This window comes from Pseudophryne corroboree, chromosome 9, assembly GCF_028390025.1.
Source record: "Pseudophryne corroboree isolate aPseCor3 chromosome 9, aPseCor3.hap2, whole genome shotgun sequence".
In the NCBI taxonomy this organism is placed as follows: Eukaryota; Metazoa; Chordata; class Amphibia; order Anura; family Myobatrachidae; genus Pseudophryne; species Pseudophryne corroboree.
The window spans coordinates 182,423,879-182,447,892 of NC_086452.1; the positions used below are offsets into that span (position 1 = coordinate 182,423,879).

The following is a 24,014-nucleotide window of genomic DNA, read 5'->3' on the forward strand; positions in this document are numbered from 1 at the left end:
GGGCCTGACCAAACCATCCAGTTTCGGTACCACGAAAAGGTTCGAATAGTGACCTTTGTTTTGCAAATGGAGTGGAACTGGTACAATGACCTGTGACTCCACCAACTTCTGGATGGCTTCCTGTAGGATAGCCCTGTCTGCCAGCAAAGCTGGCAAGCCTGATTTGAAGAATCAGTGAGGTGGGAGATCTTGAAACTCCAGCCTGTATCCCTGGGATACAATATCTTGCACCCAGGGATCCAGGCCGGACGACACCCAGACGTGGCTGAAATGTCTGAGTCTCGACCCCACCGGCCCTACCTCCAGGCCGCGCGGTCCAGTCATGCTGAGGACTTTGGCGTACCTGAGGCAGGCTTCTCTTCCTGGGAACCCGCAGAAGTAAATTTCTTGGATTTTGGTCGACCTCCCCTAAAGAAGGTGTTGGACGGCTTGGCCTTTCTTGTTTTAGCAGCCCGAAAGGACTGTGATGCAGCTGAAGAAAAAGGTTTCTTCGTAGCAGGCACAGCTGAGGGAAGAAAAAGGTGACTTACCCGCAGTAGCCGTGGAAATCCATGCATCCAACGCTTCCCCAAAGAGAGCCTGACCTGTGTAGGGTAGGGTCTCCACACCTCTCCTGGATTCCACGTGGGCAGACCACTGGTGCAGCCAAAGTCCTCTACGAGCTGAGACAGACATGGAAGATATACTTGCAGCCATCAAACCCAGGACTTTCATGGATTCCACCATAAATCCTGCAGAATCCTGAATGTTACGTAAAAACAATTCAACGTCACTTTTATCCATTGTATCGAAATCCTCAAGTAACGTGCCAGACCACTCTACTATAGCTTTGGAAATCCATGCACAGGCCATAGTAGGACATAATATCGCCCCTGAAGCAGTGTATATGGATTTGAGCGTAGTGTAAATTTTGCGATCAGCCGGTTCTTTTAACGCGGTAGATCCTGGGACAGGTAAAACCACCTTATTTGAGAGTCTGGATACAGACGCGTCAACTATGGGTGGGTTTTCCCAATTTTTTCATCCTCAGGGAAAGTAAAAGCAATCAAAACCTTTCTAGGGATCTGAATTTTTTTTCTCTGGATTTTCCCAGGCTCTCTCAAATATAGCATTTAGGGGCAGATTTATTAACCTGGAGAAGGCATAAGGAAGTGATAAACCAGTGATATGTGCAATGTGATAAAGGCACCAGCCAATCAGATCCTGTAAATTTACATATTGGAGCTGATTGGATAGTGGTTTTATCACATTGCACATATCACTGGTTTTTCACTTCCTTATGCCTTCTCCAGGTTAATACATATGCCCCTTAATTCCTTAGACGCAGGGAAGGTTAGCGAGGCTTTCTTATTGTCAGTGAAGTAAGCCTCCTAAACCTGCTCAGGTGTTGTATCAGCAATATTCAACACATCTGTAATGGCCTCTATCATCAGCTGCACCCCTTTTGCAAGAGATGCCGCCCCTCGCAGCACATTCCCCTTCCAGTCTGTCGTGTTAGAATCGGTATCCGTGTCCTCTTGCATAATCTGGGCAAGAGCACGTTTTTAGGAGCGTACGTTAGGGGGCCCCTGCGGTAACAGAACCGGACCAAACTGCCATAGAGTTCTGTAAAACCTGAGATGCAGACTCATTTTGTGCAACTGTAGTAGAAATCTGAGAAATCATACTTTTAAGAGAGGCTAACCACTTGCTGGCCCTGCGCTAACACAGTGAAATCCTGATTACATGGAATGGGATCATCATTATCCTCTGCAGCATATGACACAGAGTCCCTGGACATAGCTTAATTGAGACCACAAACACCCCACACACACAGGGAAGGGCAGACAGAGTTTCACCCCCAAGAATGACGAAAGACACACTCTCAAACTCTTAAAGTGCCAGTGGCTCCTAGTGGACCCGTTTATACCCCATTGTACAGGTTGAGTATCCCATATCCAAATATTCCGAAATACGGAATATTCCGAAATACGGACTTTTTTGAGTGAGACTGAGATAGTGAAACCTTTGTTTTTTGATGGCTCAATGTACACAAACTTTGTTTAATACTCAAAGTTATTAAAAATATTGTATTAAATGACCTTCAGGCTGTGTGCATAAGGTGTATATGAAACATAAATGAATTGTGTGAATGTACACACACTTTGCTTAATGCACAAAGTTATAAAAAATATTGGCTAAAATTACCATCAGGCTGGGTGTATAAGGTGTATTTGTAACATAAATGCATTCTGTGCTTAGATTTAGGTCCCATCACCATAATATCTCATTATGGTATGCAATTATTCCAAAATACGGAAAAATCCCATATCCAAAATACCTCTGGTCCCAAGCATTTTGGATAAGGGATACTCAACCTGTACTAATGTGGACCCTAGCATCCTCTAGGATGTAACAGAAAATAAGAATTTACTTACCGATAATTCTATTTCTCGGAGTCCGTAGTGGATGCTGGGGTTCCTGAAAGGACCATGGGGAATAGCGGCTCCGCAGGAGACAGGGCACAAAAAGTAAAGCTTTACGATCAGGTGGTGTGTACTGGCTCCTCCCCCTATGACCCTCCTCCAAGCCTCAGTTAGGTACTGTGCCCGGACGAGCGTACACAATAAGGAAGGATTTATGAATCCCGGGTAAGACTCATACCAGCCACACCAATCACACCGTACAACCTGTGATCTAAACCCAGTTAACAGTATGATAACAGCGGAGCCTCTGAAAAGATGGCTCACAACAATAATAACCCGATTTTTGTAACTATGTACAAGTAATGCAGATAATCCGCACTTGGGATGGGCGCCCAGCATCCACTACGGACTCCGAGAAATAGAATTATCGGTAAGTAAATTCTTATTTTCTCTATCGTCCTAGTGGATGCTGGGGTTCCTGAAAGGACCATGGGGATTATACCAAAGCTCCCAAACGGGCGGGAGAGTGCGGATGACTCTGCAGTACCGAATGAGAGAACTCCAGGTCCTCCTTAGCCAGGGTATCAAATTTGTAGAATTTTACAAACGTGTTCTCCCCCGACCACGTAGCCACTCGGCAGAGTTGTAATGCCGAGACCCCTCGGGCAGCCGCCCAAGAAGAACCCACCTTCCTTGTGGAGTGGGCTTTTACCGATTTTGGCTGTGGCAGGCCTGCCACAGAATGTGCAAGCTGAATCGTACTACAAATCCAGCGAGCAATAGTCTGCTTAGACGCAGGAGCGCCCAACTTGTTGGGAGCATATAGTATAAACAGCGAGTCAGATTTCCTGACTCCAGCTGTCCTTGAAATGTATATTTTTAAAGCTCTGACAACGTCCAACAACTTGGAGTCCTCCAAGTCGCTTGTAGCCGCAGGCACTACAATAGGTTGGTTCAGATGAAATGCTGACACCACCTTAGGGAGAAAATGCGGACGAGTCCGCAGTTCTGCCCTGTCCGAATGGAAAATCAGATATGGGCTTTTGTAAGATAAAGCTGCCAGTTCTGACACTCTCCTGGCCGAAGCCAGGGCTAGTAGCATAGTCACTTTCCATGTGAGATATTTCAAATCCACAGTTTTTAGTGGTTCAAACCAATGAGATTTGAGAAAGTCCAAAACAACATTGAGATCCCACGGTGCCACTGGAGGCACCACAGGGGGCTGTATATGCAGCACTCCCTTAACAAAAGTCTGGACTTCAGGAACTGAAGCCAATTCTTTTTGGAAGAAAATCGACAGGGCCGAAATTTTAACCTTAATAGATCCCAATTTGAGACCCATAGACAATCCTGATTGCAGGAAATGTAGGAATCGACCCAGTTGAAATTCCTCCGTCGGAGCACTCCGATCCTCGCACCACGCAACATATTTTCGCCAAATGCGGTGATAATGTTGCGCGGTTACTTCCTTCCTTGCTTTAATCAAAGTAGGAATGACTTCTTCCGGCATGCCTTTTTCCTTTAGGATCCGGCGTTCAACCGCCATGCCGTCAAACGCAGCCGCGGTAAGTCTTGAAACAGACAGGGACCCTGCTGAAGCAAGTCCCTTCTCAGAGGTAGAGGCCACGGATCTTCCGTGATCATCTCTTGAAGTTCCGGGTACCAAGTCCTTCTTGGCCAATCCGGAACCACTAGTATCGTTCTTACGCCTCTTTGCCGTATAATTCTCAATACTTTTGGTAGGAGAGGCAGAGGAGGAAACACATACACCGACTGGTACACCCAAGGCGTTACCAGCGCGTCCACAGCTATTGCCTGCGGATCTCTTGACCTGGCGCAATACCTGTCCAGTTTTTTGTTGAGGCGAGACGCCATCATGTCCACCATTGGTCTTTCCCAACGGGTTACCAGCATGTGGAAAACTTCTGGATGAAGTCCCCACTCTCCCGGGTGAAGGTCGTGTCTGCTGAGGAAGTCTGCTTCCCAGTTGTCCACTCCCGGGATGAACACTGCTATCACATGATTCTCTGCCCAGCGAAGAATCCTTGCAGCTTCTGCCATTGCACTCCTGCTTCTTGTGCCGCCCTGTCTGTTCACATGGGCGACTGCCGTGATGTTGTCCGACTGGATCAACACCGGTTTTCCTTGAAGCAGAGGTTCTGCCTGGCTTAGAGCATTGTAGATTGCTCTTAGTTCCAGAATGTTTATGTGAAGAGACGTTTCCAGGCTCGACCACACGCCCTGGAAGTTTCTTCCTTGTGTGACTGCTCCCCAGCCTCTCAGGCTGGCGTCCGTGGTCACCAGGATCCAATCCTGTATGCCGAATCTGCGGCCCTCCAATAGATGAGCACTCTGCAACCACCACAGAAGAGATACCCTTGTCCTTGGAGACAGGGTTATCCGCTGGTGCATCTGAAGATGCGACCCTGACCATTTGTCCAACAGATCCCTCTGGAAAATTCTTGCGTGGAATCTGCCGAATGGAATTGCTTCGTAAGAAGCCACCATTTTTCCCAGGACTCTTGTGCATTGATGTACAGACACCTTTCCTGGTTTTAGGAGGTTCCTGACAAGCTCGGATAACTCCTTGGCTTTTTCCTCCGGGAGAAAAACCTTTTTCTGAACCGTGTCCAGAATCATCCCTAGGAACAGCAGACGTGTTGTCGGAATTAACTGGGATTTTGGAATATTCAGAATCCACCCGTGCTGTTTTAGCACTTCTTGAGACAGTGCTAATCCCATCTCTAGCTGTTCTCTGGACCTTGCCCTTATTAGGAGATCGTCCAAGTATGGGATAATTAATACGCCTTTTCTTCGAAGAAGAATCATCATCTCGGCCATTACCTTGGTAAAGACCCGAGGTGCCGTGGACAATCCGAACGGCAGCGTCTGAAACTGATAGTGACAGTTCTGTACGACGAACCTGAGGTACCCCTGGTGTGAGGGGTAAATTGGAACGTGGAGATACGCATCCTTGATGTCCAAGGATACCATAAAGTCCCCTTCTTCCAGGTTCGCTATCACTGCTCTGAGTGACTCCATCTTGAACTTGAACTTCTTTATGTACAGGTTCAAGGATTTCAGATTTAGAATAGGTCTTACCGAGCCATCCGGCTTCGGTACCACAAATAGAGTGGAATAATACCCCTTTCCTTGTTGTAAAAGGGGTACCTTGACTATCACCTGCTGAGAGTACAGCTTGTGAATGGCTTCCAAGACCGTCACCCTGTCGGAGGGGGACGTTGGTAAAGCAGACTTCAGGAAACGGCGAGGTGGATCCGTCTCTAGTTCCAACCTGTACCCCTGAGATATTATCTGCAGGATCCAGGGATCTACCTGCGAGTGAGCCCACTGCGCGCTGAAATTCTTGAGACGACCCCCCACCGCCCCCGAGTCCGCTTGAGAAGCCCCAGCGTCATGCTGAGGCTTTTGTAGAAGCGGGGGAGGGCTTCTGTTCCTGGGAAGGAGCTGCCTGTTGCTGTCTCTTCCCCCTTCCTCTGCCTCGTGGCAGATATGAATATCCCTTTGCTCTCTTGTTTTTAAAGGAACGAAAGGGCTGCGGTTGAAAAGTCGGTGTCTTTTTCTGTTGGGGAGTGACTTGAGGTAAAAAGGTGGATTTCCCGGCTGTAGCCGTGGCCACCAAATCCGATAGACCGACACCAAATAACTCCTCCCCTTTATACGGCAAAACTTCCATATGCCGTTTTGAGCCCGCATCGCCTGACCACTGTCGCGTCCATAAACTTCTTCTGGCCGAAATGGACATAGCACTTACCCGTGATGCCAGTGTGCAGATATCCCTCTGTGCATCACGCATATAAAGAAATGCATCCTTTATTTGCTCTAAAGACAGTAAAACATTGTCCCTATCCAGGGTATCAATATTTTCAATCAGGGACTCTGACCAAGCTACCCCAGCACTGCACATCCAGGCTGTCGCTATAGCTGGTCGTAGTATAACACCTGTATGTGTGTATATACTTTTTTGGATATTTTCCATCCTCCTATCTGCTGGATCTTTAAGTGCGGCCGTCTCAGGAGAGGGTAACGCCACTTGTTTTGATAAGCGTGTGAGCGCCTTGTCCACCCTAGGAGGTGTTTCCCAGCGCGCCCTAACCTCTGGCGGGAAAGGGTATAAAGCCAATAACTTCTTTGAAATTAGCATTTTTTTATCGGGGGCAACCCACGCTTCATCACACACCTCATTTAATTCATCTGATTCAGGAAAAACTATAGGTAGTTTTTTCACACCCCACATGATACCCTGTTTTGTGGTACCTGTAGTATCAGCAATATGTAACGCCTCCTTCATTGCCAAAATCATATAACGTGTGGCCCTACTAGAAAATACGGTTGATTCGTCACCGTCGCCACTGGAATCAGTGCCCGTGTCTGGGTCTGTGTCGACCGACTGAGGCAAAGGGCGTTTTACAGCCCCTGACGGTGTTTGAGGCGCCTGGACAGGCACTAATTGATTGTCCGGCCGTCTCATGTCGTCAAACGACTGCTTTAGCGTGTTGACACTATCCCGTAATTCCATAAATAAAGGCATCCATTCTGGTGTCGACCCCCTAGGAGGTGACATCCCCATATTTGGCAATTGCTCCGCCTCCACACCAATATCGTCCTCATACATGTCGACACACACGTACCGACACACAGCAGACACACAGGGAATGCTCTTAACGAAGACAGGACCCCACTAGCCCTTTGGGGAGACAGAGGGAGAGTTTGCCAGCACACACCAAAAGCGCTATATATGACAGGGATAGCCTTATAATAAGTGCTCCCTGTATAGCTGCTTTAATAATATAGTTTTGCCACAATTTTGCCCCCCCTCTCTTGTTTTACCCTGTTTCTGTAGTGCAGTGCAGGGGAGAGCCTGGGAGCCTTCCTGACCAGCGGAGCTGTGTGAGGAAAATGGCGCTGTGTGCTGAGGAGATAGGCCCCGCCCCTTTTTCGGCGGGCTCGTCTCCCGCTCTTTAGTGGATTCTGGCAGGGGTTAAATATCTCCATATAGCCCCCGGAGGCTATATGTGAGGTATTTTTAGCCAAAAAAGGTTTTCATTTGCCTCCCAGGGCGCCCCCCTCCCAGCGCCCTGCACCCTCAGTGACTGCCGTGTGAAGTGTGCTGAGAGGAAAATGGCGCACAGCTGCAGTGCTGTGCGCTACCTTAAGAAGACTGAGGAGTCTTCTGCCGCCGATTCTGGACCTCTTCTCGTTTCAGCATCTGCAAGGGGGCCGGCGGCGAGGCTCCGGTGACCATCCAGGCTGTACCTGTGATCGTCCCTCTGGAGCTAATGTCCAGTAGCCAAGAAGCCAATCCATCCTGCACGCAGGTGAGTTCACTTCTTCTCCCCTAAGTCCCTCGTTGCAGTGATCCTGTTGCCAGCAGGACTCACTGTAAAATAAAAAACCTAAGCTAAACTTTTCTAAGCAGCTCTTTAGGAGAGCCACCTAGATTGCACCCTTCTCGGCCGGGCACAAAAATCTAACTGAGGCTTGGAGGAGGGTCATAGGGGGAGGAGCCAGTACACACCACCTGATCGTAAAGCTTTACTTTTTGTGCCCTGTCTCCTGCGGAGCCGCTATTCCCCATGGTCCTTTCAGGAACCCCAGCATCCACTAGGACGATAGAGAAACAGTGAGTAACCTCGAGGTCAACCGCTGACCTCAAAGTTCCCACCATTGAATATAATGGAGCGCCTATGCGCTATGCGCCGCCTGACAGCTCAGACGCGCACAGCCAATCAGGAGAGTGCCACGACGTGGCGCTCCCCGATTGGCTCAAGGGACCCTCTTTGACAGCAGTCACGGGGGGTCCAGGCAGTCGGGGAAAGGGGTCCCATGTGTAAACATCGGACCCCTTTCAGTTTCCGTTTTTTTTATTTTGCCAAGTACGTGGATTACAAACTCTGAAGAGGACCGATCTACACAGGATTGTTGGGAGTATAATTTTATTTACAGGTACCCCGTGGATTCTACGTGGAGAAGGGGACCGAGCCTCGTGTCAACATAGGTATGTATGTGTATGTATGTATGTCGGTGTGCATGTATGTAATAAAGTTATACTGTCACGGTGTGTGTGTACTGTTTTTATTTGGGTATTTTTTTTGTAGAAAAACTACAGGTACCAGCGGGCCCGTTTCCCCCCCGCATGCTGGTACTTGTTGTTCTCCAAGTACCAGCTTGCGGGGAGGCTTGCTGGGACTTGTAGTTCTGCTACAAAAAACAATATTCTTTTGAGACTTGGCTATCAGCCTCCCATCTGCCGCCCTTGGATGGGGGGGGGGGTAACAGCCTCGGGTTTCACCCCTGGCCCTTGGGTGGCTGGAGGGATGGACCCCTTGATTTAAGGGGTCCCCACTCCTCCAGGGTACCCCGGCCAGGGGTGACTAGTTGGGGATTTAATGCCACGGCCGCAGGGACCGGTATAAAAGTGTCCCCCGGCTGTGGCATTATCTCTCTAGCTAGTGGAGCCCGGTGCTGGTGTTAAAAATACGGGGGACCCCTACGTCTTTTGTCCCCCGTATTTTTTGCACCAGGATCGGACGCAGAGCCCGGTGCTGGTTGTTAAAATACGGGGTGATCCCCTGTCATTTCCCTCCCCGTATTTTTGCAACCAGGACCGGCTCAAAGAGCCAGAGGCTGGTTATGCTTAGGAGGGGGGACCCCACGCAATTTTATTCAGGGTTTTTTAAACACTTTTGTGCCATCCATGAAGTCGAATCCAGGACGCACACTATCGTCAATTGGTCCGTTTTTCGACAGCGGGACTGTCGAATCTGTTTTTTATTGAATATGTCGAATTCAGGTCCCGGCGGCCGGGATTCGACTATCGAATTATGTCGAATCCAAAACCGGTCGAATTCCAGCCGGAATTCGACCGCAATTGCATATACCCCATAAAGTGAATGTATACTTTTCTCTCAGTGCTGTGAAAAATCACACACATTTATAACATGTATATAAAACACCCAGTACAATAAAAAATAAGAATTTACTCACCGGTAATTCTATTTCTCGTAGTCCGTAGTGGATGCTGGGGACTCCGTAAGGACCATGGGGAATAGACGGGCTCCGCAGGAGACTGGGCACTCTATAGAAAGATTTAGGACTATCTGGTGTGCACTGGCTCCTCCCCCTATGACCCTCCTCCAAGCCTCAGTTAGGAACTGTGCCCGGAAGAGCTGACACAATAAGGAAGGATTTTTGAATCCCGGGTAAGACTCATACCAGCCACACCAGCCACACCAATCACACCATATAACACGTGATAGGAACCCCGGTTAACAGTATGATAACAAATGGAGCCTCTGAAGAGATGGCTCACAACAAAACCCGATTTTTGTAACAATAACTATGTACAGGTATTGCAGACAATCCGCACTTGGGATGGGCGCCCAGCATCCACTACGGACTACGAGAAATAGAATTACCGGTGAGTAAATTCTTATTTTCTCTGACGTCCTAGTGGATGCTGGGGACTCCGTAAGGACCATGGGTATTATACCAAAGCTCCCAAACGGGCGGGAGAGTGCGGATGACTCTGCAGCACCGAATGAGAGAATTCCAGGTCCTCCTCAGCCAGGGTATCAAATTTGTAGAATATTGCAAACGTGTTTGCCCCCGACCAAGTAGCTGCTCGGCAAAGTTGTAAAGCCGAGACCCCTCGGGCAGCCGCCCAAGATGAGCCCACCTTCCGTGTGGAATGGGCTTTTACAGATTTAGGCTGCGGTAAGCCTACCGCAGAATGCGCCAGCTGAATAGTGCTACAAATCCAGCGCGCAATAGACTGCTTAGAAGCAGGAGCACCCAGCTTGGTGGGTGCATACAGGATCAACAGCGAGTCAGTCTTTCTGACTCCAGCCGTCCTGGAAATATAAACTTTTAGGGCCCTGACTACGTCCAGCAACTTGGAATCCTCCAAGTCCCTAGTAGCCGCAGGCACCACAATAGGTTGGTTCAAGTGAAAAGCTGAGACCACCTTTGGGAGAAACTGAGGACAAGTCCTCAATTCTGCCCTATCCATATGGAAAATCAGATAAGGGCTTTTACAAGACAAAGCCTCCAATTCTGAAACCCGCCTGGCCGACGCCAGGGCCAACAGCATGACCACTTTCCACGTGAGATATTTTAAATCCACAGTCTTAAGTGGTTCGAACCAATGTGATTTCAGGAATGCCAAAATCACATTGAGATCCCAAGGTGCCACTGGGGGCACAAAAGGAGGCTGAATATGCAGTACTCCTTTGACAAAAGTCTGAACTTCAGGCAGTGAAGCCAGTTCTTTTTGGAAGAAAATCGACAGAGCCGAAATCTGGACCTTTATGGACCCCAATTTGAGGCCCAACGTCACCCCTGCTTGCAGGAAGTGCAGGAATCGACCCAGGTGAAATTCCTCCGTCGGGGCCTTCATGGCCTCACACCAAGCAACATATTTTCACCAAATGCGGTGATAATGTCTTCCGGTGACACCCTTCCTGGCTTTCATCAGGGTAGGGATGACTTCCTCCGGAATACCCTTTTCCTTCAGGATCCGGTGTTCAACCGCCATGCCGTCAAACGCAGCCGCGGTAAGTCTTGGAACAGACAGGGTCCCTGCTGCAGCAGGTCTTGTCTGAGCGGCAGAGGCCAAGGGTCCTCTGTAAGCATCTCTTGAAGTTCCGGGTACCAAGCTCTTCTTGGCCAATCCGGAACCACGAGTATGGTTTTCACTCCTCGCCTTCTTATTATTCTCAGTACCTTGGGTATGAGAGGTAGAGGAGGAAACACATAAACCGACTGGTTCACCCATGGTGTCACTAGAGCGTCCACCGCTATCGCCTGAGGGTCTCTTGACCGGGCGCAATATCTTTTCAACTTCTTGTTGAGGCGGGACGCCGTCATGTCTACCTGTGGTTTTTCCCACCGGTTGACCAGCATTTGGAAGACTTCTGGATGAAGTCCCTATTCTCCCGGGTGGAGGTCGTGCCTGCTGAGGAAGTCTGCTTCCCAGTTGTCCACTCCCGGAATGAACACTGCCGTCAGTGCTAACACATGATTCTCTGCCCATCTGAGAATCCTTGTGGCTTCTGCCATCGCCATCCTGCTTCTCGTGCCGCCCTGTCTGTTTACATGGGCGACAGCCGTGATGTTGTCTGACTGGATCAGTACCGGCTGGTTTTGAAGCAGGGGTCTTGCCTGGCTTAGGGCATTGTAAATGGCCCTTAGCTCCAGGATATTTATGTGAAGAGAAATCTCCTGATTTGACCACAGTCCTTGGAAATTTCTTCCCTTTGTGACTGCCCCCCAGCCCCGAAGGCTGGCATCCGTGGTCACCAGGACCCAGTCCTGTATTCCGAATCTGCGGCCCTCTAGTAGATGAGCCCTCTGCAGCCACCACAGCAGCGACACCCTGGTTCTGGCCGATAGGGTTATCCGCTGTTGCATCTGGAGATGGGACCCGGACCATTTGTCCAACAGGTCCCACTGGAACGTCCTTGCGTGGAACCTTCCGAATGGAATTGCTTCGTACGAAGCTACCATTTTTCCCAGGACTCGTGTGCATTGATGTACCGACACTTTTCCTGGTTTTAGGATGTCTCTGACCAGAGATGACAATTCCTCGGCTTTTTCCAGTGGAAGAAACACTTTTTTCTGGTCTGTGTCCAGAATCATTCCCAGGAACAGAAGACGTGTCGTCGGGACCAGCTGTGACTTTGGAATATTGAGAATCCAGCCGTGCTGTTGTAGCACTTCCTGAGAAAGTGCCACCCCCACTATCAACTGTTCTTTGGACCTCGCCTTTATCAGGAGATCGTCCAAGTACGGGATAATTAAAACTCCCTTCCTGCGAAGGAGTATCATCATTTCGGCCATTACCTTGGTAAAGACCCTCGGTGCCGTGGATAACCCAAACGGCAGCGTCTGGAACTGATAGTGACAGTCCTGTACCACAAATCTGAGGTACTCCTGGTGCGGAGGGTAAATGGGGACATGCAGGTACGCATCCTTGATGTCCAGGGAGACCATGTAATCCCCCTCGTCCAGGCTCGCAATAACCGCCCTGAGCGATTCCATCTTGAACTTGAACCTTTTGATATAAGTGTTCAAGGCTTTTAAATTTAAGATGGGTCTCACCGAACCGTCCGGTTTCGGTACCACAAACATTGTGGAGTAGTAACCCTTTCCTTGCTGAAGGAGGGGTACCTTGACAATCACTTTCTGTGAATACAGTTTTTGAATAGCCACCAACACTGCCTCCCTGGCAGAGGGAGTTGCCGGCAAGGCAGATTTTAGGAAACGGCGGGGGGGAGACGTCTCGAATTCCAGCCTGTACCCCTGAGATACTACTTGAAGGACCCAGGGATCCACTTGTGAGAGAGCCCACTGTGTGCTGAAAAACCTGAGACGTGCCCCCACCGTTCCCGATTCCGCCTGAGCAGCCCCAACGTCATGCTGTGGACTTACCTGACGCAGGGGAGGACTTCTGCTCTTGGGAACTAGCTGTGTGCTGCAGCTTTTTCCCCCTTCCTCTGCCCCTCGGCAGAAAGGATGAGCCTCTAGCCCGCTTAGTTTTCTGGGGCCGAAAGGACTGTACCTGATAATACGGTGCTTTCTTTTGCTGTGGGGTAGCCTGTGGCAAAAAAAGTCGATTTCCCAGCAGTAGCTGTGGAAACGAGGTCTGAAAGACCTTCCCCAAAAAGTTCCACCCCTTTATAGGGTAAAACTTCCATGTGCCGCTTGGAGTCGGCATCACCTGACCATTGCCTAGTCCATAACCCCCGTCTGGCGGCAATGGACATAGCGCTTATTTTTGATGCCAGCCGGCAAACATCCCTCTGTGCATCACGCATATATAAGACCGCGTCTTTTATATGGTCAATCGTTAGCAAAATATTGTCCCTATCCATGGTATCAATGTTTTCCGACAGGGAGTCGGACCACGCAGCTGCAGCACTGCACATCCAAGCTGATGCAATAGCGGGTCTCAATATAATGCCAGTGTGTGTGTATATAGCTTTTAGGGTACTTTCCTGCTTTCTATCAGCAGGTTCTTTTAGGGCGGCCGTATCCGGAGACGGTAGTGCCACCTTCTTTGATAAGCGTGTCAGCGCTTTATCTACCCTAGGGGGTGTTTCCCAGCGTGACCTATCCTCTGGCGGGAAAGGGTACGCAGCCATTAACCGTTTAGAAATGATCAATTTCTTATCTGGGGAAGTCCACGCTTCCTCACACACCTCATTTAATTCGTCAGATGCAGGAAAAACTACTGGTAGTTTTTTCTCACCAAACATAATACCCTTTTTTGTGGTACCTGGGGTATCATCAGAAATGTGTAATACATTTTTCATAGCCTCAATCATATAACGGGTGGATCTATTGGAGGGTACACTCGTCTCATCATCGTCGACACTGGAGTCGGTATCCGTGTCGACGTCTGTATCTGTCATCTGAGGTAGCGGGCGTTTTATAGCCCCTGATGACATTTGAGACTCTTGGACAGGCACAAGCTGAGTAGCCGGCTGTCCTATGTCGTCAAACCTTTTATGTAAGGAGCTGACACTGTCACGTAATTCCTTCCATAAGTCCATCCACACTGGTGTCGACCCCGCAGGGGGTGACATCACATTCACAGGCATTTGCTCCGCCTCCACATCATTATCCTCATCATACATGTCGACACAGCAGTACCGACACACAGCAGACACACAGGGAATGCTCTTACAGAGGACAGGACCCCACAAAGCCCTTTGGGGAGACAGAGGGAGAGTATGCCAGCACACACCAGGGCGCTATATAACACAGGGATATCACTATACAGAGTGTTTTCCCCTATAGCTGCCTATAATATATATATATTGCGCCTAAATTGTGCCCCCCTCTCTTTTTTACCCTTTCTGTAGTGCAGGACTGCAGGGGAGAGCCAGGGAGCTTCCTTCCAGCGAAGCTGTGAGGGAAAAATGGCGCCAGTGTGCTGAGGGAGTTGGCTCCGCCCCTTTTTCGGCGGGCTTTCTCACGCTATTTTATCGTTTCTGGCAGGGGTTAATATACTAGCCTAAAACTAAATGTATGTGCGGCTTGCCGCCAAAGGAAAAGAACAACAAAGGAAATGCTGACCACACGCCGACACAATACTCTTGTGTTCCGGCGGTGACAGCATAAGCAGAACCCTCTGCAAAACACCAGTGACAGAAGTAATAACAGAATACAGCGGCCTAGGCCGACGGACGCGGCAGAGCCGCTACTCACGGAACCGGTACGAATACTGGCAAACGGACAGGAACCCCCAATGCTGCCGACACAGACTCTCAGAACTGAAGGACAGGCAGAATCCCAAACGACAGACCGGTGGACACCAAGAAGCCAGAAACTCGACCAGGCATAGGCAAAGCCACTGGACTTCTGTACAGGAACACTTCACGGCAGGACACGGGATCAGACACAGGAATCGACACAGGGACTGACACAGGAATCGACACAGGAAGCAGTTCGACAGAAACTGCTACACAGGAGCTCAGGAATTGGCAGGAACAAGCTCAGAACTCAAGCAGACTGGAAACCAAGAAATATCACCAGCGTCTGTGAATTGCACTGAGCCAGCATATAACAGAGAGGCCTAATTAATAATATCATGCAGCTGCCCTGTTGCATGACTCCAAACTGACAAGATGCAATTAGCAGCCAGGTGAGGCTGAACACATGGGAACAAGCTGCAATTACACAGACTAACCAGCGGCAGCAACCAAGAGTATTCTTAAACAGAGCAACGGGAAATCCTGGCCTGCAAGACTACTTATAAACATAAAATACCTGACATGCAAAACAGGAATGAGCCACAGCCGTGGCTCATAACACTAAAGGAAGAAAGGATTAAACCACACACAGTTTTACAATGTATGGAGCAGCACCTATTCCCTACACCTAGTACATAGAAAAAGATCAAACCTAGGCAGGGGTGAACAGAGAGAGAGTGGGCCACCAGACAATGAGACAGCGGGCATGGGACACAGAGAGAGAGGGAGAGGGAGAGAGAAGGGAAAAGGGGCGCAGAGAAAGAGGAGAGAGAGCGCAGGCAGCAAGGGGCAGAGAGAGAGAGAGCGCAAGCAGCAAGGGGGCAGAGAGAGAGAGAGAGCGCAAGCAGCAAGGGGGCAGAGAGAGAGAGAGAGCGCAAGCAGCAAGGGGGCAGAGAGAGAGAGAGCGCAGGCAGCAAGGGGGCAGAGAGAAAGAGAGCGCAGGCAGCAAGGGGGCAGAGAGAAAGAGAGCGCAGGCAGCAAGGGGGCAGAGAGAAAGAGAGAGCGCAGGCAGCAAGGGGGCAGAGAGAGAGAGAGAGCGCAGGCAGCAAGGGGGCAGAGAGAGAGAGAGAGCGCAGGCAGCAAGGGGGCAGAGAGAGAGAGAGAGCGCAGGCAGCAAGGGGGCAGAGAGAGAGAGAGAGCGCAGGCAGCAAGGGGGCAGAGAGAGAGAGAGAGCGCAGGCAGCAAGGGGGCAGAGAGAGAGCGCAGGCAGCAAGGGGGCAGAGAGAGAGCGCAGGCAAGGGGGCAGAGAGAGAGAGAGCGCAGGCAGCAAGGGGGCAGAGAGAGCGCAGGCAGCAAGGGGGCAGAGAGAGAGAGCGCAGGCAGCAAGGGGGCAGAGAGAGAGCGCAGGCAGCAAGGGGGCAGAGAGCGAGCGCAGGCAGCAAGGGGGCAGAGAGCGAGCGCAGGCAGCAAGGGGGCAGAGAGAGAGCGAGCGCAGGCAGCAAGGGGGCAGAGAGAGAGCAGGCAGCAAGGGGCAGAGAGAGCAGGCAGCAAGAAGGCAGAGAGAGAGCGCAGGCAGCAAGGGGGCAGAGAGAGAGAGCAGGCATCAAGGGGGCAGAGAGAGGGAGAGCAGGCAGCAAGGGGGCAGAGAGAGAGAGAGCAGGCAGCAAGGGGGCAGAGAGAGAGAGCAGGCATCAAGGGGGCAGAGAGAGAGAGCAGGCATCAAGGGGGCAGAGAGAGAGAGCAGGCATCAAGGGGGCAGAGAGAGAGAGAGAGAGAGCAGGCATCAAGGGGCAGAGAGAGAGCAGGCAGCAAGGGGCAGAGAGAGGGAGAGAGAGCAGGCAGCAAGGGGCAGAGAGCAGGCAGCAAGGAGGCAGAGAGAGAGAGCAGGCAGCAAGGAGGCAGAGAGAGAGAGCAGGCAGCAAGGAGGCAGAGAGAGAGAGAGAGAGAGAGAGAGAGAGAGAGAGACCAGGCAGCAAGGGGGCAGAGAGAGAGAGCAGGCAGCAAGGGGGCAGAGAGAGAGAGAGAGCAGGCAGCAAGGGGCAGAGAGAGAGAGAGAGAGCAGGCAGCAAGGGGCAGAGAGAGAGAGAGAGAGCAGGCAGCAAGGGGCAGAGAGAGCAGGCAGCAAGGGGCAGAGAGAGAGAGCGGGCAGCAAGGGGCAGAGAGAGAGAGCGGGCAGCAAGGAGCAGAGAGAGAGAGCGGGCAGCAAGGAGCAGAGAGAGAAAGAGAGCAGGCAGCAAGGGGCAGAGAGAGAAAGAGAGCAAGCAGCAAGGGGCAGAGAGAGAAAGAGAGCAGGCAGCAAGGGGCAGAGAGAGAAAGAGAGCAGGCAGCAAGGGGCAGAGAGAGAAAGAGAGCAGGCAGCAAGGGGCAGAGAGAGAAAGAGAGCAGGCAGCAAGGGGCAGAAAGAGAGCAGGCAGCAAGGGGCAGAGAGAGAAAGAGAGCAGGCAGCAAGGGGCAGAGAGAGAAAGAGAGCAGGCAGCAAGGGGCAGAGAGAGAAAGAGAGCGGGCAGCAAGGGGCAGAGAGAGAGAGCGGGCAGCAAGGGGCAGAGAGAGAGAGCGGGCAAGGGGCAGAGAGAGAGCGGGCAAGGGGCAGAGAGAGAGCGGGCAAGGGGCAGAGAGAGAGCGGGCAGCAAGGGGCAGAGAGAGAGAGCGGGCAGCAAGGGGCAGAGAGAGAGAGCGGGCAGCAAGGGGCAGAGAGAGAGAGCGGGCAGCAAGGGGCAGAGAGAGAGCGGGCAGCAAGGGGCAGAGAGAGATAGCGGACAGCAAGGGGCAGAGAGAGAGAGATAGCGGACAGCAAGGGGCAGAGAGAGAGAGATAGCGGACAGCAAGGGGCAGAGAGAGAGAGATAGCGGACAGCAAGGGGCAGAGAGAGAGATAGCGGACAGCTAGGGGCAGAGAGAGAGATAGCGGACAGCTAGGGGCAGAGAGATAGCAGGCAGCAAGGGGCAGAGAAAGATAGTAGGCAGCAAGGGTCAGAAAGAGATAGCAGGCAGCAAGGGTCAGAAAGAGATAGCAGGCAGCAAGGGTCAGAAAGAGAAAGAAAGAAAGAGATAGCAGGCATGGGCGCAGAGAGAGAGCTAAAGAGACAGCAGGCAGCATGGGGAAGAGAATGAGAGATAGCAGGCAGCAAGGGGCAGAGAGAGCAAAAGCAGGCAGCAAAGGGCAGAGCGAGAGAGGGCAAGGGCTCTGTAGGGCAGGCCGCATTACACACCTTGTCTTTCGGCTTAATGTATTTATGCAGCACTGCGCACAGCTCCAGGTAGCCTCCATACCACTCAAAAGCCCGCTCGCCCCGGCGCCGGAAGAACTGCTCCCAGTACTCGCTGGAGGAGAACTCTTTACTGCTCCTGGGCAACAGGTTCATCGTCGCCGCTCAGCCTCTCGGTCCCTGTCAGTGTCACACGTGGGGCACGGCGCAGGCACTTCCGGGGAATAGCGTCCTCTGAGGGCGTGAGCAACAGTACTCATTCTGATTGGTCCGAGGCTGTCATTGGTGAGGCTGGCAGCGCCTGCGGAGGCCCATGCTGGGTATCTGTGACAGTAGAACGAAGACCTTATGTACTGGAAAAGTAGCAGTGCACGGTGCCGGGAAATGTATTACTGTGTCTATGTAACAGCGCCACCTGGCGGCAATCTGAGATTACTACAGCGCATATGTCCCTCTCTCAACACAGCCATAGAACTGGTGCAGCGCTCACACTGCTTCCGAGTCACCGGGACTCTCGTCAGTGTGTCCGTGTTGTGATTGGTGATGTGATGGTGCGTGCTGGGCTGGGGGCGGGGTAAACCCTGGCTGCCGCCGGCACCATGCTCTCTTCTGGTGTAGAACACGAGAAGGTTCGGACTGTGGTTCGGATATGGCTGCAGTTAGTAACAGGAGCATCGTGTTTGTGACGGGGAATGCCAAGAAGCTGGAAGAGGTACAGGGCTGACCTCAGCTGCTGGCTATGGTGGGGGGAGGATATATGGAACTTGCATAGAAGACTGTGGTGGAACTACAAATCCCAGCAACTAGGGTTGCTGACATCTACAGTATGATTACACAGGTTCTGTGGTTGGCTTGAAGTCTGCATTTCACCTGGTTTCAATCAGCCACAGAACCTGTGTAAAAGTGTTCCTGATTTAAAAAATAGTATACTATAGCAACCTTATACCTGGTGCAGAATGCTCTGTAGCTCCGCTTCTGGTCCGCCCATTCATCTACTGCATGAGTGCTGTCACCTGTGCTGGATTTATTAATGATAACACAGGAAACGTGCAGTCATATATGAAGTGGAAAGCAGGAGCAAACAATCCAATCCAATGCACTGGCACTAATAACAGGAAATGCAATCTCTGCTTTCCATGCAGCTATCGCAAGGAGATTGTATCAACAAGACATATTTATTAAGTATTTAGTCAGTTTGAGCAATAAAATAATTCGGTTTAATATAATACAGTGACTGGTAAGTATATCACAAGAGTGTCAACATGCACCATAAAATTACTTACTATTTAAACTTCTTAGCAGCACAGACCTCCCTAACACGCCCTCCCCTAATGCTATCAGACCCCTTCACATGCCCCTTTTACACCATTATACCCCTACATTAGAGCATAAGTTAGTCCTTCTATACAGGCATGGGCGTAACTATACTAAGTGCAAGGGGTGCCTTTGCTATGTGGCCCAGAGGCTCAGTGGGGCCTGGATCCAAGTTATAAAGTTGCATACCAATGTCCCAGATTTGCCTGCTATGCAATTGGGTCTGTGTGTAGTGGATGTTATAATGGTAAGGGGGCACTGTAATGTGGCATATTTTGAACTGGAGGCCACTGCAATGTGTCATATTCTGATCTGCTCAATGTAATGTGGAGGGGGCACTGTCATGGGGCACAATATGAAATGGAGGCACCATACCCCCCAACTGTCCTGCTGGTCGGACAGTCGGGGAGTATGGCAGCAGTGTCCCGCGGGGGGATCCATCTGGCTAGCACCCCTCCAAAATGCAGGAAAATTGAGCCATGCTGTGAGGCCACACACACTCGTCTGAGGCCACGCGAGTGTCCCTAAACTCCCATCTGAAAAGTTGGGAGGTATGAGGTACTATAGTGTGGCATAATATGGACTGGGGACAGTGTGGCCCAGATTTATCAAGCCTTGGAGAGTGATAAATTGCACAGTGATAAAGTACCAGCCAATCAGCTCCTAACTGTCATTTCTCAAACACAGCCTGTGACATGGAAGTTAGGAGGGAACTATGATGCTTCATAAAATAAACTAGAGTACTATTATAGGGCATAATATTATCTAGGGCACTACTATGGTTCAGAAAATGTACTAGTACACTATTACGGGGCATACAATTACTAACTGCTGCGGAGAGGTTTCTCTCAAGAAGTATTGGGACAGGGGCCCCTTCAATATGTTGCTATTTGGGCCCCCCTACCAAAGTTATGGTTATGCCCCTGTATACAGATAAAATACCAAGCATACACTTACCCAGATTTTCTTTCACTGTATTGCTCTGCTTTAGTTTCTCTTGTTTTCTGTTCTGACATACTTGATTTCGATCGCGGGTCTGTTTTCAGCCAGTGAAAACGGACTCTAATTAGATACCACGATAATGATCATTGATCGCAATATCCGGCTGTTTTTATCGTCCGAAATGGATTGCAGCTAATTGGATACCCCCCAATGTATCTAATTAGAATTGAAAGGATATTAACAGTTGTTAAAATACCACTCATTTCACAGATTAGCACATAAGGGCCCTGGAGAGTTTGTGCTATGTGTGTGTATAGTATATGGTATTGTAGTTTTTTAAATTATTATTCTGCTTTTTATTGTCTTTTCAAGAAATTGCATAACGTCTATTTTTATTTTACATTTTTCTTACACAGGTCATTCAAATCCTTGGTGATAAATTCCCATGTAAATTAGTTGCTAAGAAAATCGACTGTAAGTATTCTTCTAACCTGTCATTTGAATAAGCGGTCATATGGTGTCTGCCTGTCACAGTATGCTTCTCTTTCAGTACCAGAATACCAAGGAGAACCTGATGACATTTCAATTCAGAAGTGTAAAGAGGCAGCCACACAGGTATGCTAAACTTATATTGAAGCAAAACAATGGTTTAAGGGGAACAAAATGTACATCATCGTAACCTAATTGCTTTTATTAACGGTCATTTACTAACGACAAAAATAGCCGACCTGCACTAGCTACAGTGAAGCTGCGGCACCAACATTCATATCTTACTACGCAGCGGCTGGTCGGTTGCATCCACCACTTCCCGGGGGAAATTGATATCTAGGTTTGCAGACTTTCGGATATTTTCCCCACCATACCTTTTGTTTCATTAAAATGTTATATTAATCTGGAGGGGACTGTCAATATTCTAAAAAAATATGCAATACAGTAATTCCAACAATGAAATAAAACCTCAATTTATGTATTTTCATTTAGATTTATTAATTGTATAATACCATTAGCCAGTATTGCATCAAATAAAGCTCATTGGAGAGTATCGGAAAGACGAGTCCTGCGGGCAGGTTTGATTTGTATAGAAAATACATACTGTAGTCCAGTCAGTGCTGGATAGGGACGTTTACATATACAACAAATGAACATTACGGTGTGACAGGTATCATATAAGTGGTCTGGGGTACACTGAGTTTTTGAAGCATCCTTACATTTTCATGTATTTATATTTTCTTCTACTCACAGATTAAAGGTCCAGTTATAGTAGAAGACACATGTTTGTGCTTTAATGCTCTGGGTGGACTTCCAGGCCCATATATGTAAGTGGATGAATTAAAACAGGGTTTTTTTTATGATTGTATAAAGATTGTAAGGTAAGTGGCACTAGAGCAAGTTTCTGTTAAATTATAGTAACTTCAGTTTTACATAGTTCCCTTTAAATATTTTGTGTGCTATGTATTAAAAGCTTTTTACAGTAAAACTTCAGAAATATGTTGGTTTTCTGAAGTTTTACCACATCTATATACTTTCCTATGTGTTTGAAAGGGTCCGCAGCACATTTGTGGCAAAGCAGGTCCCATGAGTTTCTGAGTCTGCAAAGTGTGCCACGTGCATCATGCTCCAGAATGCATACTTTCCAGAGCTTGTGCCCGCTAGAGAACACCATCATTAGATGGCGTTGGCTATAGTAGCCTATGGGCTACTTTACACTTAATTTTCCCGGAGAGGGATCTGCTCTTCATTACCGGTCAGTTGCACACATGCACGTTTCAACCTCCAGGTCAGAAACACGGAAGTCAAAGCATCACCAAGACAGCTGGGTATCACAAAGCTGTCCTGGCAAGAAGAAGACGGAGCATACCAGTGGACTGTCCCACTGTTCTGTATGCAACGATGTCTGTTGATGCTTCATAAATACATCTCACCCTCTGACTGATAGATATGTTTTTACCTAAAACTGAGAATGACCCTATTTCTTATGGTAGTCAATTGATGGGAGGATCTTCTTCTAGCCCCATAAGTCATTTCTGACTTTGTCATCCTCCATGACAGCAGCATATTTATCTTCTTCAGAGATTTTATTTTCTTTCCTGACATATTTTGCCATTTAGCTACTGAGGAAGGGGCATTAGTTCAATTTAATTTTCAATATTTCTATGCTATGTCCGTAAATGAAATATAGGACTTTTCCTGCTAAGAATATTCAGGGCTGTATTCAATAACTGTCGGAAGCTGCCGTCTTGTCGGAAAGATGGCAGCTTCCGACAAGACGGCAGCTGTGGTTCCGACCTATTCAATAGGGGCTGATTTTTTCCGACTTCCGGAATAGCCGTCGATCCACGTGCTTCTGTTGGAAATGGGGCCCAACAGGTTTTGGCCCCCTTTCCGACAAACTCAATCCGACTTGAAAACAAGTCGGATTGAGGTGAGGAGACAAGCGGTCCTGCAGGCCGCGGTGGGAGCAGAGATCGGCGGCCGGCGGGGGGACATGTCTGCGGCTGCGGGGGGAGGCGCAGCAGGGAGAGACCTCTCTCCCTGCAGCGCCTTTCCCCGCTGCCGCAGACATGTCCCCCCGCAGCCAGCTCCCCCCACCGGCCGCCGCTCTGCTCTCGCCGCGGCCCAGCTTTCCCCCGCCGCCGTCCCACTCACGCCTGCCGCCATCTGCACACCTGGCCGCTGCTGTCAGCGCAGCCGCTGACAGCAGCGGCCGTCCATTGAATAGGGGTTGTCGGATCCATTCCGACAACTGCATGTCGGAATGGATCCGACTTTTATTGAATATACCCCTCAGTATCAACCAGAGATGCCCAAACTATTGCATACTGTGGGGTATATTCAATAAGAGTCGGGTCCATTCCGACATGCAGTTGTCTGAATGGACCCGACAACCCCTATTCAATGGACGGCCAAATCCGACCGGGGGTCTTGTGCTGCCACTGCTGTCAGCGGCTGCCGGGTGCGCTGACAGCAGTGGCGGGGGAGCTGGACGACTGTGTGCGGCGGTGGCCGGCGGAGGTGATGTCTGCGGCGGCGGGGGAGGCACTGCAGTGAGAGAGGAAGTGAAAAGAAGTTACCACAGTCTCTGCAATGTAATGATGTGCCCATTTAAACACATGAGTACCAAACATTTTTTTTACAATAATTTTTTTGTTGTTGTGTACTTTTTAAATTATATGACAAATGTATTTTGAAAACTGAAGCCTACATAATTTTTTTAACAAATATTCTTATTTTCTATAAATGTATGTGTGTGTGTGTATGTATATGTGTGTGTGTGTGTGTGTGTATATATATATATATATATATATGTAATGTAAAATTTTTTGTTTTTTTGTACTGTATATACCCCTAGTTGCAGTTCTGTAGTCATAGCTGTAATGACCCCAGACAGCAGGAAAACTCTTATCCAGCAGCTGTGGGTGAGTGATCCTGTTGTTCTCACCAATCACTGCGGCCAGGAAAAAGAGTAGTGTACTAAACCCTGTGAGCTTGGGCTGCCGTGGATGGATGACCTAACGCTATTCGGGCTTCAGACAAAGATTCTGGCAGGAGGTTGTTTGTAGCGCTTTGAGCCTGGTGGCTTTTAGAAGATTACCGTATATACTCGAGTATAAGCCGACTTTTTCAGCACTTTTTTCTCTATCGTCCTAGTGGATGCTGGGGTTCCTGAAAGGACCATGGGGAATAGCGGCTCCGCAGGAGACAGGGCACAAAAAGTAAAGCTTTACGATCAGGTGGTGTGCACTGGCTCCTCCCCCTATGACCCTCCTCCAGACTCCAGTTAGATTTTTGTGCCCGGCCGAGAAGGGTGCAATTCTAGGTGGCTCTCATAAAGAGCTGCTTAGAGAAAGTTTAGCTTAGGTTTTTTATTTTACAGTGATTCCTGCTGGCAACAGGATCACTGCAACGAGGGACAGAGGGGAGAAGAAGTGA

At 49.5% G+C, this 24,014-nt stretch overlaps 2 protein-coding genes across 4 annotated transcripts in view; one reads left to right on the top strand and one right to left on the bottom strand.

The window, feature by feature from the left end:
- Positions 1-18,862, bottom strand: part of METTL13 (methyltransferase 13, eEF1A N-terminus and K55) — a 56,165-nt gene extending 37,303 nt beyond the window's left edge. The window contains exon 1 of one of the 2 annotated variants that reach the window (XM_063939989.1): positions 18,775-18,862. In XM_063939989.1, coding sequence (XP_063796059.1) covers positions 18,775-18,816 — 42 coding nt within the window. In that variant the 5' untranslated portion in view covers positions 18,817-18,862. Of the gene's footprint in view, positions 1-17,831; positions 18,140-18,774 lie in introns of those variants that run through there. The other variant, XM_063939988.1, reaches the window with a different exon arrangement.
- ITPA (inosine triphosphatase) overlaps positions 18,187-24,014 on the top strand; it is a 37,770-nt gene continuing 31,942 nt past the window's right edge. Inside the window, exons 1-4 of one of the 2 annotated variants that reach the window (XM_063939991.1) lie at positions 18,187-18,379; positions 20,501-20,558; positions 20,635-20,699; positions 21,327-21,400. In XM_063939991.1, coding sequence (XP_063796061.1) covers positions 18,275-18,379; positions 20,501-20,558; positions 20,635-20,699; positions 21,327-21,400 — 302 coding nt within the window. In that variant the 5' untranslated portion in view covers positions 18,187-18,274. The other variant, XM_063939990.1, reaches the window with a different exon arrangement.